General features: G+C 42.6%; 1 protein-coding gene across 1 annotated transcript; it reads left to right on the plus strand.

Moving 5' to 3' along the window:
* The first annotated feature begins 438 nt into the window (after positions 1 to 438).
* Positions 439 to 11,803, plus strand: LOC311117222 (RNA-binding protein, mRNA-processing factor 2a-like). Its single transcript, XM_084192198.1, has 8 exons — positions 439 to 758; positions 3,798 to 3,875; positions 5,409 to 5,447; positions 5,932 to 5,994; positions 7,233 to 7,383; positions 8,137 to 8,285; positions 10,615 to 10,687; positions 10,804 to 11,803. The coding sequence occupies exons 1-7, from the start codon at positions 525 to 527 to the stop codon at positions 10,678 to 10,680; spliced, it is 780 nt and encodes a 259-aa protein (XP_084048324.1). The 5' UTR covers positions 439 to 524; the 3' UTR covers positions 10,681 to 10,687; positions 10,804 to 11,803.
* The last annotated feature ends 407 nt before the right edge of the window (positions 11,804 to 12,210 follow it).

Genomic DNA, 12,210 nt, shown 5'->3' on the forward strand with positions numbered 1-12,210 from the left:
TATCAAACAACACTGAAATTGTATATGAAATAATCTTCCTTTTTTAATAGTGAAAATAATCTCCATCATTATTTAAAGGCTAATTATATTTTACAAGAAAAAAGATACTCGAAGTGCATGTCAAACAACCATACATTGAGATGTATAGGTCTATAATAAAAATGTGTGGGATGCTCATTTTATAGGCAGACAAAAAGGGAATGTATAGGTTGCGAAAATATTTTCTATTGGCTCATGGTCTCCCATAGAAACGGTGATGCAGTTATGAAGGGGCAGGGTTTGATACCAGCTGAGGCGGATCTCCAACATGATTACAGCACTCACAGGGCTGGAACATAATTGATGACCTAATTGCAAAACAGGGGAAGGACCGCGGAAACGCGCTCCAATGAAAAAGTTGACTTGTTCTCCCACCAGATTCCCCAACCAAACGCAATTGATGTGAGCAGAGGTGCATACGAGCACTTCTTTCCCCCTGTTGCACCCTCACACTGCACTTATTCACCTTTAGTTTATTTTTATGAATGATTATCTCTCGCAAAACATCCTTGGATACTTCGGCTACACCACGAACTCACCTCGGCACATCTTTCCTGAAGTATAAACGCCATCAAGACTTCAACCACAAGCGCACTTGGGGAAAATACTCTAAAAACTTCACATTTTCTTCTCTAATTGACGCTGAAGTAAACCTCAACATGTCTATCACAAGTCTGAAGTCTGATTCCGAGACGAACAACGTTTCCATAGAAGAGGAGGTAAGAATATGGTCTTTGGTGTTTTTTTACTTGTCATAAAAGTTCTGTATCAGAATGTCTTTGTTTGGAACCGGTTGTGAGTGTGCCTACGAAGTCTAGTCTGGAAGAGATGCAAAGTAGCCTACAAATTGATTTCCTCCCCCTAATTGTAGGCTAATTCATGTTAGACTGATTCAAAACCCATTGCAAGAGAAAAAGGGTGTGAAGTTATATCTAGGTATGGTTTTCTTAAGTCGTTCGTTTCCATTGGAGGTTCTGAAAAGGGTGTGCCTCAGTTTTTTTTTAATGGACGTTTACATTTTTATGATTGAAAGTAAAAGGATTGTTTTTTGCGGGGGTTGGTGTCTTTAAATTAGGTCTACAGTAGATAATTGTTATGGCGAACGTGAAATATTGGGTTAGACTATAGCCTAATTGCCATGACATTTTGGCTGAATTTCAGGATTTATTTTGATTTTGCTTTTAAAGTCCCAAATCTATTCAATTTTAAATATTACAATTGTAGATCTATAGGTTAGGCTTCATTTTAAACATTTTAACAAATCCGCAGTAGGCCTATGAATTGATCAGGTATGTCTGTCCTGTAGCTTTATGGACAGACCCACCTGATTTCATATACTGCCGATGAACTTCAGCGCACACTATCTGCACCCTCTGACAGAACCGGACTTTATTTTGCCATCACACACATTTCGTATCCTAATCTGATCTGTGGTCAGTAAAAAATGTAAAATGTATTTCCAATCTTGCAGTGTAAATAAATTAAATAAATAAATGTCCTCTGGTCTGGACATTAACTGGATAGATCCACGAAATCCACCAACGTTGGGTAGGTAGGCTTACAGCAAGTGGATGGATGGATTGCCAAAAGGACTTCATAATTTCCCTTACATATCCCAATCAATTATTTAATTTTGTTCCAGATTCCAACCATATACCTTATTTTGCGTTTGCCTTGTATTATTTAGGCCCTGTAACCTACACACACTTGAGTGTATTTTTGATTAACCTTCAACAAACATTAAATTGTCCAAGAAACCATATTGTTCTAAGGTTAAACCATTTTTTAAATGACAATCAAAATTTGAAATCTTTTAACAGTAATGCTTATTTTCTACTCCGTAGTCAGATGTTCAAATTAGGCCGATGAGTTAGTCTAGATGGGACGGGGCTGACAGTACGTGCCTGGGAGTTCTGTCGCAGGAGCACCTGAAATGTTGGCGCTGTGGTTCGGAGGCGCGGGTCAAAGGAAGGAAATGGTGTCACACTGTGCACTGTTGTCCGCCGCTGTTCCTCTGGCAGTCCATTGTGCTGCACAGGCCTCCCCACAGAGTGGGAACCAATGGCCCTTCTGTAGGCCTGTTTATTTCCTCAGCCACTGCAGGGTTCAATGGACAACATTACAGGCCCATGTTTGTGTTGGATTCACATGTGGAAATCCGTCCCTTTTTCCCTCTCACTAAATAGATCGCAGCATTTACACAGGCAGCCCAATTCTGATTTCACTAATTGGTCTTTTGACCAATCAGATCAGCTCTGAAGATCTGACGTAAAAAGATCCGATGTGATTGGTCAAAAGTCCATTTAGTGGAAAAAAATATCAAATTGGGCAGCCTGTGTAAACGCAGCCTGAGTCATGAGGGGCAGCACATCACTACTTTGTTCTTAAAGACAACACCACCATTTTAGGTCGCCGTAGCACATCGTCCTTTGTTATTGCTTTTTTATGCTGCATGTTCAAGGATTTGGGCCGACATCTGGGGGCATGTAGAGTGAGCATTCCTTCAGTAGCCTAGTCATTGTGGTGTGGCGGTACTAGTTAGAGTGGTGTGGCGGTACTAGTTAGAGTGGTGTGGCGGTACTAGTTAGAGTGGTGTGGCGGTACTAGTTAGAGTGGTGTGGCGGTACTAGTTAGAGTGGTGTGGCGGTACTAGTTAGAGTGGTGTGGCGGTACTAGTTAGAGTGGTGTGGCGGTACTAGTAAGAGTGGTGTGGCGGTACTAGTTAGCGTGGTGTGGCGGTACTAGTTAGAGTGGTGTGGCGGTACTAGTTAGAGTGGTGTGGCGGTACTAGTTAGAGTGGTGTGGCGGTACTAGTTAGAGTGGTGTGGCGGTACTAGTTAGAGTGGTGTGGCGGTACTAGTTAGAGTGGTGTGGCGGTACTAGTTAGAGTGGTGTGGCGGTACTAGTTAGCGTAGTGTTGGCCAGAAGCGCTCCATTATCTCTATGTAGGAAAATGGTTTGGTTGTGTCACTAAGCAAGTGGTATAGCGCTTTATTCAGTCAACTAGGAATAGGTTAGTCTGTTAGGAGATTCATGTCAAAACTGTCCTTTGTACAGTACAGAAAACATCTCAATTTGTTTTGACATTTCAAACTGCATCAGAGGTGGCCAATCCTCCCCTGCCGACGACCGGTCTGTGTGCAGGTTATAGCCAAGCAGTAACGCCTGATTCTGCAAGTTCTTGACAATAACAGATCGCAAAGAATATTTGAACATATCAAGACGGTGCTCCATTTTCAGGAGCAAGATTGTGTGCACAATATCCCATAATATGTTAATGAGTAGAACCTGGCCAATGAATCTGTCCTTCAGTCACGATTCTATGATATATAATATGCCATTTAGCAGACGCTTTTATCCAAAGCGACAGTCATGCGCGCCTATATTTTACGTATGGGTGGGAGATGAACCCACTATCCTGGCGTTGCAAGCGCCATGCTATACCAACGGAACCATACAGGACCACATTGCCATACAGTCTTCTCTAATGTTCATGACTGATTCTATTAAAATGTATAAAGGTTTTCCTATAAAATAAAAATCATTTGAATCCTATGCTCTGGCCGCAGTTTTTCAAGGTATCTAGCCGTATTTCCCCTAACAGATAGGATTAAATGCACAGAAATAGAATGCTGATTCATCCATTCTATTACTATGCATTTAATCCTGTCCGATAGACAAAATCCGGATAGATAACTTTAGAAAAACGGGGCCCTGGAGATAGTCTAGACTGTTTTTCATTGAGTTTTGTTTTCCAGGTACGAACACTCTTTGTTAGTGGCCTACCAGTGGATATCAAACCTCGTGAACTGTACCTGCTGTTCAGACCATTTAAGGTAAGCATACTCTTGGGATTAGTTACCGAGGCGATGGAAGAATTTGGCCTCCATATTTTCGTAATTGTCCACTGCAACGGAGACAGCAGACAGTCCACTCTTGTCATTGGCTTTTCTGTTCCGTTTTAATTTCCTGCATTTTAATTCTCTGCATTTTCAAATTAAAACATTTCATAATGGGAATAAACAAAGGACATATTATCAGGAGTATTCTTTGTAAACGCACGTGTCAACGGACAGCATCGGGTGCCAATAACGTAGCTTAGCTGAATTTAGTCCCTTAAATGTTTTGACGTTTTTGCAAAAGCAACAGCCCATATGATTAATTATGTTGTGATTATCATCTTACAATACCACGGAAGACTCCAGAAATATTAAAAGGAGTAACACTAAATCACTGTTCATCTACAATATATTGTTCATTATTAATCTACATGTACAGCTTCATAACCCACCCCCACCCTCCCTCAGACCAAAATGGAGGTGGTATCCATCACACATGGATGGTCTTGTGGAATGTGTAAATGAGTAGCACTGCTATTGGCCAACTATCCCGGTGACCCAACTCCCCTCCAGGTCAGGAAGATTAGGATTCTTTCGTTTCGCGTGAGATTCGGGCCAAGCTTTCAAAGCAGTTCTATGAAATCACTGAAACCAGGCCGTTCTCCATGTCTGTTTTCATAGATTAGATTCCATTGTATATATTGTTTGCCATAGACTGGCTATAGTCTATACTCTCTGCTGTTGTATCATTCTGTATATTGGATCTGAAGCTTGATTTTGGCAGTGGACCTCCCAACCCTCCCAGCTGCTTTACTGTTTTTCCCAGAACACAAAAACCTAAGGCCCACATGCTTTTTAATGATTTGTATGAAGCAAAGTAGATGGGATTCAGCTGCTTCTGTTATTAGTTGTATGTATTTAGTGTTACATTTGTGTTGAAGGTGGTTTGGATTTCCTGACAGGATTGAAACACTCCCAACTTCACATCGGCTTAAGTTGTTTAATTTCCCATGTCTGTATATCAGGATTAGAAGATCTCTCATCCATCAATACCACAGTCAGGCCAACATCCACTACATTCCCCAGGAATCTGACTCATCCTGACATCCAAAGCCAATTTTTATAACAATGACTAAGAATGATTCACATTAATAGTAATTCACTAGCTGTTGAACAGCCTATGAAGTTCTGGCATAGTTCAGGAGAAGGTTGGAGCATCAGTTCACAAACTAGTTAGACCTACACAGTAACATAAAATAGTTTCCTTTAAGATGAGACAAAAATACATAATTCCAGATGGTCTGTGGATTTCACCTTTTTCTTTATCGACATACCTATATGGTTAACCATGTTACCGTGTGCTTAATCATGTGTATGACGGCCCCCTTTCCATGCAGCGTATCAAGTGCGTGACCCCCAAAATACAAGCGCCACGCTGTCAGGTTTCTCCTCATATGGTGAGGGGAGTGTATGTCTGGCTTCCTGCATGGGACTTCATGGTTGTTAATTGGAGGTCTTTTCTTCTTACAGGGTTACGAGGGGTCACTGATTAAGTTGACATCAAAACAGGTGAGAAGCTTTCTGTTGTTACTACAGCGCAATCATGGCCCCCTAATGAAGGCTACATATGGAGTATACCACCTTGGCTGGAGAGTGGAATTGTTCAGTTTTCCAATAACAATTTGGATTAGCTGTAATCAAAAAGTGGTACATAGCTAATTTAATGTAGGATTGCTAACATTGGTCTAGTTAATCATTTTTCAATAGGTAACAAAACCTTCCCATGCAGTTGTCACGCATTCATCTAATAAGATTAAACCTTTATGTGGTTTAGCTTTTGTTGTGAAATTGTTTCAAACTGATTGGAAAAAGTGATTTACTTATTATTATTATTGCGATCCGTTTGCGCTCGCCTTGTCTAATGCATTTATGATTCAGTCACAATGTATTCTGACCATTTACCTCAAGTGCACTTGGCCAGTGTTGTTCCTGTGCTAACCTGTGGAGGTGGACGTTAGGCCCCTCTGTCTGAGTGTTCTCTCCTCTCTTCCAGCCAGTTGGGTTTGTCACCTTCGACAATCGGACTGGAGCCGAAGCTGCCAAAAACGCATTAAACGTAAGCATCAGACCAGGCGGACAGTGTTGACAGTAGCCGTGAATTGTTGCAATGGCTTCATCCTCCCTGGACACAAGGACTTTGCCCAAAATGTGTTGCGTTGTTTGTTATTTTGTGGCATATACAGTAATTACTCGGTAACACTTTACGTAAAGCCTGCATGTTTTGTGCTTTATAACTTGGTATAAGCATAAGCCTTTTTATAATGTCTGTAAACATTAGAAGATTACACCTAAAGGTGGCATACATGATCATGACGTCATCGAGTCTTACAGAACTGTCATAATGCGTTATACCTGCAGGCTTTGTGTTAGCGTTACTTTGACTCTGTCTCCTCTGTCCTGTTTCTAACCTGTAAGGTATGGATGGGGGTTCACTGCTGGGCTAACTGATCTCGTCTGATCACTCAAACAAAGCATTTTCTCTTACAATTCAAGGGCAGGGCCATTTTTGGAAACAGAGACCAGAATCCTGTAGACTTACGGTAGTTAACCTTGGTATAATTGAACACATCTTTCGTAATACGGTACAGCTCTCCTAATTTGCATATCACTGCTTAGCCATATAAATATATCATTACAGAGCTACATTGATAGTTTTGAACACCTTCTGTAATATAACCTCTTACTGTCACTATGTAGCCACAATGGCCGTATCTAACACAGCTCTCATAGCATAGTCTTCCTCATATGGACGTCACAGCCTGTAGCCACATAAGCAGTCTCACACTCACACACCAACATACTCACCTGCATGTGGGCACAATGCTTAGGGCACAGAAACACAACCAGGGTCAACCACATCCAAGGCCAAGTCTTTCACAGCTTCCTCTCCTCCTCGTCTTCTCTCGTCATGAAAGGGCTCGATATGGTGGAAGCAATAGGCTGAGTACCTATCCACACCCTGTGCCCTTAAGTGGTCATGGAGAGGAGAATACTAGTGCCCTGTAGACTACTTTAAAAAGGATGCATCCTTCCACCCTTTTCCTCTTTGACGTCGTCACTGATCTGATGCGGTTGGATTGGTCGAGACAATAGGGGAAACTTTACTTTTCTTATCCAGTCACGTATAGATCAGTGGTTACCTTAATGAAGGTGGGGAAACAAGGACGCATTGGACAAGTATTGGAGCGGGGCCAATGGAGAGGGGGTCATGTAAGGCTGAGACACACTTGCCCTAGGCCTAGACTCACCTAGGCCGCCTCCTTTACAATCCTGTGTCCCCGTCTCTCCTCTCAGGGCATCCGTTTTGACCCTGAGTGCCCCCAGACCCTGCGGTTAGAGTTTGCTAAAGCCAACACGAAGATGGCAAAGAGTAAGCTGATGGGCACACCGAACCCCACTAATATCCACCCTGCTCTAGGAGCTCACTTCATTGCACGGGACCCATGTAAGTTGTTACGGCTTCACAACAACACTATAGCCTCTACCCACTCTCACCACTGTGCCAATCCTCAGTTACCCCCCCCCCCCTCTCTCTCTTGCTGGGCGCGTTGAAGTAAAACCCACAATTGGGTGGAATAATGAGCTAAAGACTAACTCACCTGCCACATGCATGCCTCATCGGACTGTAGATGTAGTTATAATTTTTTTTCTTCAATCTAGAATTTCTACAGTGTCTGTGCTAGTCTGACTCGGCCTAGACTGCAGGTGCCCCCTCTGTTGCCCATGCACCTGCTTGTTGCCCCTGGGTGAGGAGTGGCACTGGATGGCCCCGGCCTAGTTAATGACCTTATTGATGTTTAAATGGTACTGGGATGACTTCTACCGGGCTTAGTTGTTATATTGATTTGACTTAAAATCCCATAAGGCCACAAATGTATGACTGTAATTGCTTAACTTCGCTGACTGTAAGTTGGGATTACTGTCAGCACATGTATGTATGCCATACTTTTTATCTGAAATATTAACGCAAAGAGGAAAGCAAGACAATGACGACTTTCCCTACTTCAACTTTACAGTTCACATGTACTACATAGAGGATTCAGTAGGGTTCTGAGTAGTGTTCTAGTTGGTCTTTCAGCTGTCATTCAGTTAGCAGCTTCTAATCACTACTGATAATGTCAATGGGGCATTTGCACAGATGGTGGTTATACCCAATACTGTGTTTTCCCCCATTTTTTTGCCTCCTGCATGTTTCCAGATGACCTGACGGGGGCAGCGTTGATCCCAGCGTCCCCGGACGCGTGGACCCCGTACCCCCTGTACACCACGGAGCTGACCCCCGGGCTCCCTCACGGCGCCTTCACCTATCCAGCGGCTGCTGCTGCTGCTGCTGCCCTCCACGCCCAGGTACGGCACCAACCGGTCTCTTTCCTCTTCTCCTTCCCCCTCTCCTCTCCACTCACTGCAGTTCAGTAAGAATGGAGGCCAATAGGCTCTTCCTTGTGCTCTTGACATCCTCCCAGCGACTCTCATTAGCCCAATTCAATGCCTTGCCACCATCCGTAAAGGTCGACTCAGCGATACGACGCGTCAAACACGTTGGGGTGACTTCCCGCTTGCAGACGTCAACAGAATTGTTGGCTCTTTTGCATACTTCCTTGAAGCATGTCAACTAGGACAAGCTGTTAGTGGCAGTCTTGGCAGATTAGAATTGTATTGTTTTCTGTGAACAGGAAATTGCCCCGCTGTGTATGATGTCATATAGTCTTCAAAGCAACTTATACCACAGAGGAAGTTATTTCTGACTCACTGAATATAATTGTTCTCTATTCTGTTCTCTACGCTAGTAGCATCCATTCCTCTGTTCTCTACGCTAGTAGCATCCATTCCTCTGTTCTCTACGCTAGTAGCATCCATTCCTCTGTTCTCTACGCTAGTAGCATTCATGTCCTGACAGACTCCTCACACCACATACTTCCATCTCCTCACAGCCCCTCCCATTGGTTCTCACCAGTCACAGCCCCTCCCATTGATTCTCACCAGGGAAGAGCCCCACTGCTCCGTAGGTGTCTGGGCCTGAAAGCTGCAAGTGTGACTGGAGCCTTTAATGCATCCTCACCTTCAGAGTTCACTTCCTTCCTGCTAAGTCAGTATGCAGCCTCATACAGTAGGGTCATAAGGGAGAGGAGTCCATAGAGATCCTATTAAATTACTTATTCTACATTTATGGAGGAGACACTCCTACCCAGTGGTGGAAATGGACTTGACTCAGTTAGGGCAACCCAGGTAGGGAGGTCCGGTGACAGACTGATGGACGTATCGCCGGCAACACAGTTTACACACAGAATCCAGGGGCCACGTTCAGTGGGAAAACATTGTGACCCGTTGCGGCTAGAAATATCATGAACAGATGTAGTTCAGCCACAGTTAATGTCAGAGGCATGTTTGTTCTTTTATATATTCCTATCCAAACGTTCGACAATGTCGTGCCTTGTTGAACGTGGCCCCGTTCTAGGGGGTTCCCCCTCAATTCCACCACTGCTTCTACCTTCGAGTGAGACTGTCTTGGGAGGAAACTAGCAAATGATAAAGAAGCTAGCTATAGGACCCTTCAACCAGCCTTTCCATTGGTGTGTTGTAGGAATGCTCTCAAAGCAAACTGAGGCAGAAAACACTGGGTGAAGTCCTTCCATTGATAGCTAATTGCTGTCTGCATGCTGGTATAATGGTACAGTGGGCTACACTGCAGTTGTCCGGTCCAGCAAGAATAGTGGAAATGGTTTCTGCCACGGGTCATTTGAAGTTCCACACCGAGGTAACTTCCTTGTGTAATGTATGAAAACAGTGGAGTGTTACTCTGTGAAATGGGCAGCGATTGTGGCCTTTTTCTTTGGGCAAAACAACCTCAGAGAAATGTGTGGTATTTACTGGGAGAGAACTGTCGGTCATGACGATCTTCTTTGGAGGTGCCAACTTACTGTCCACGTCCTTGCTTGGAACAAAAGCTTTTCTGTTAGAAATGCAAAGGAGAGGGTTCCTAATTGCCATCTGATGAAGGATCCCGCAAATGCTCTGAATTTGCTCCCACCAACACTCCTGTCCAATGGATGAATGAGGAAATACACTGAACTTGGTATAGTTGTCAAACCACCAATGAATTGTAAGGGCTCCAAAACCAAAGCTTACCGTACAATTATCAGGGGTTCACCCTCTCGCGGTCAAAATTCAGGTTTCTTTTGTTTGATGAAATCCTAAGGCAATAACTTGTCTACAAAGCATGAACCGTTGTTCTTGTAGATTTTGTACCGTGTCATGATTGACCTCACTTTAGTCCAACCAAACTAGTTTGACCAGAGGTATGGGAAGGTAGTCGTCACTTAATTAGTTACCTTTTTAAGATGGAAATGTTTAACACATGGAATAGCTTGCTTGTCTCATTTCCATGAAGGTCTTGTTATGACATTGTTGTGCATTGTCATAATAGGGCAGCTGTGACCCACATTCCCATGGTCTTTGAATGACCAGCGCTTAAAGGGACAGTTCATCCAAATCTGTTTAAATGCATTTATACTTTTAGAGCTTTTCAATGGGTGAGAAGACTTCAGTCCACAATTTGGAAAAAGTTAATTTCCCTTTCCGTTTAAAATCTTGTTTCCGACAGTCCTCCTGTTGGAAAATCTTACAGGTTGCGATCAATTGTTATTCTGTCTGACTTTGGTTTCTTTGATCTCTCTAGATGCGCTGGTACCCTACTCCATCTGAAACTAACCAGCCAGGATGGAAGTCCAGGCAGTTCTGTTAGATATTTAGTGAGTATCTTTTATACAAGTGCTTTAATCAAAGGTTTTTCAGAACATGCAATATGGATGACATTAAACTGATTGAAAAATGACTTTTTTTGTTGTTGTCCAATTTCCCCCTTCAGATGTATTTTGGGATCCAGACCTTCTCCGTCCAGTTGAAGGAAGGTTTTACTGAGCTCATCATTAATTTAATCAGGTTTATTTAATGGACAAATGTGCATTACGGACCTATTTATGTTCTCTGGCTTCTCTGGAGGGGTCTGAACTGACAACACCTTGCTGTCGACAGATTGAGCTGATGATTCCTTTTGGCAACTATTCCGGTACCATCTTAGCACTTCCAACCCTCACGCGAGCCAAGTCAATGCAATGGGTCATTATTTGCTGAAGAAAATAACATCCTGAAGAAGTAATACATTATAAAGCTACTCCTTGGGTTATGGCTCAGAGGTTAGAGCTGTCATTGCATGTTGAAGTATTTTTGGCATGAATTAGAAAGCAGAGTTCTGTGTATCCTCGTTTTTCTTAGTGCTTGTGTTGCCTCTTTACCTGGACCTAGAGTCTAGACAATGAATCCCCTTTGCTTCCTGTGTATTTCTGGTCGTACAAGTGAAAGATGGACTGTTGTGTAGATGGCTCCTCTTGCATGGACCTTTTAGAATGCACCCCTAGGTTCTGACAATCCCAGTCTCCCAAAATATCAATGTCTATAAAGAGTATATTTGAGCATATACAAAGTACAAGTATTTTTGTACTTTTGTTTAATGTATATTTATGCATTTTTTTTGTGCTAATAAATAATGATTCTGTATATGTTTGTTTAGGAGTATTTTGTGTTTTGGTGGTGTTTTGATCTATAATCCTGTTTAAGTACTTTAAAAAAAGTGCAATTGTATTTGTTTTATGAGGGAGGTCTCCTGAAATACTCAAGAATTCTAAAAGTGGCCCATGTGCCATTTGGACTGCTAAAAATTTGATTGCTGATTTTTCAGAATGTGAAACTGGACTACAGACATGAAGGGGTTGCTTTTGGGGGCCATTTTTAAATGGCCCAGTAGGATTAGGTGGATGGAGAAATTTAAGTTTGCAGTTTAGAAAATGTTTGTCTCTTTATCTGCTGAACATGAGATGTACAACTGTTCCCGTTTTATGAATTAAACAAAGTGAATGCATTTGTTGTCTTATTGAATTACCAAGGTTTTAACTATGCACTTTTGTCTATTACACGTAAGCTTTGGCTTTGCTGACTTGACTCCACTTTACAGTACATCACAGCTGAATTTGATGTTTGCAGGTCAATTATTCATTTTAAATGTGCTATTGTATTAGTCTCTGTTACCAGTAGAGCTGACCTACACCACACTCTGCCTTCTGAAGATGTTAAGTGTTTCTGCCCAACCAAGCATGATGGCTACTCAAGGGACTGTTAAGTGGACATTTTTCAATAGAACATCTGCTTATTTACATTGGGTGACGCACGGCTGTGATTCTGTCAATTTTCATGGCCTGTTTAGTGGCCAGAATAAGGA

The sequence above is a fragment of the Coregonus lavaretus genome, assembly GCF_964263955.1.
Source record: "Coregonus lavaretus genome assembly, contig: HAP1_SCAFFOLD_156, whole genome shotgun sequence".
Lineage (NCBI taxonomy): Eukaryota > Metazoa > Chordata > Actinopteri > Salmoniformes > Salmonidae > Coregonus > Coregonus lavaretus.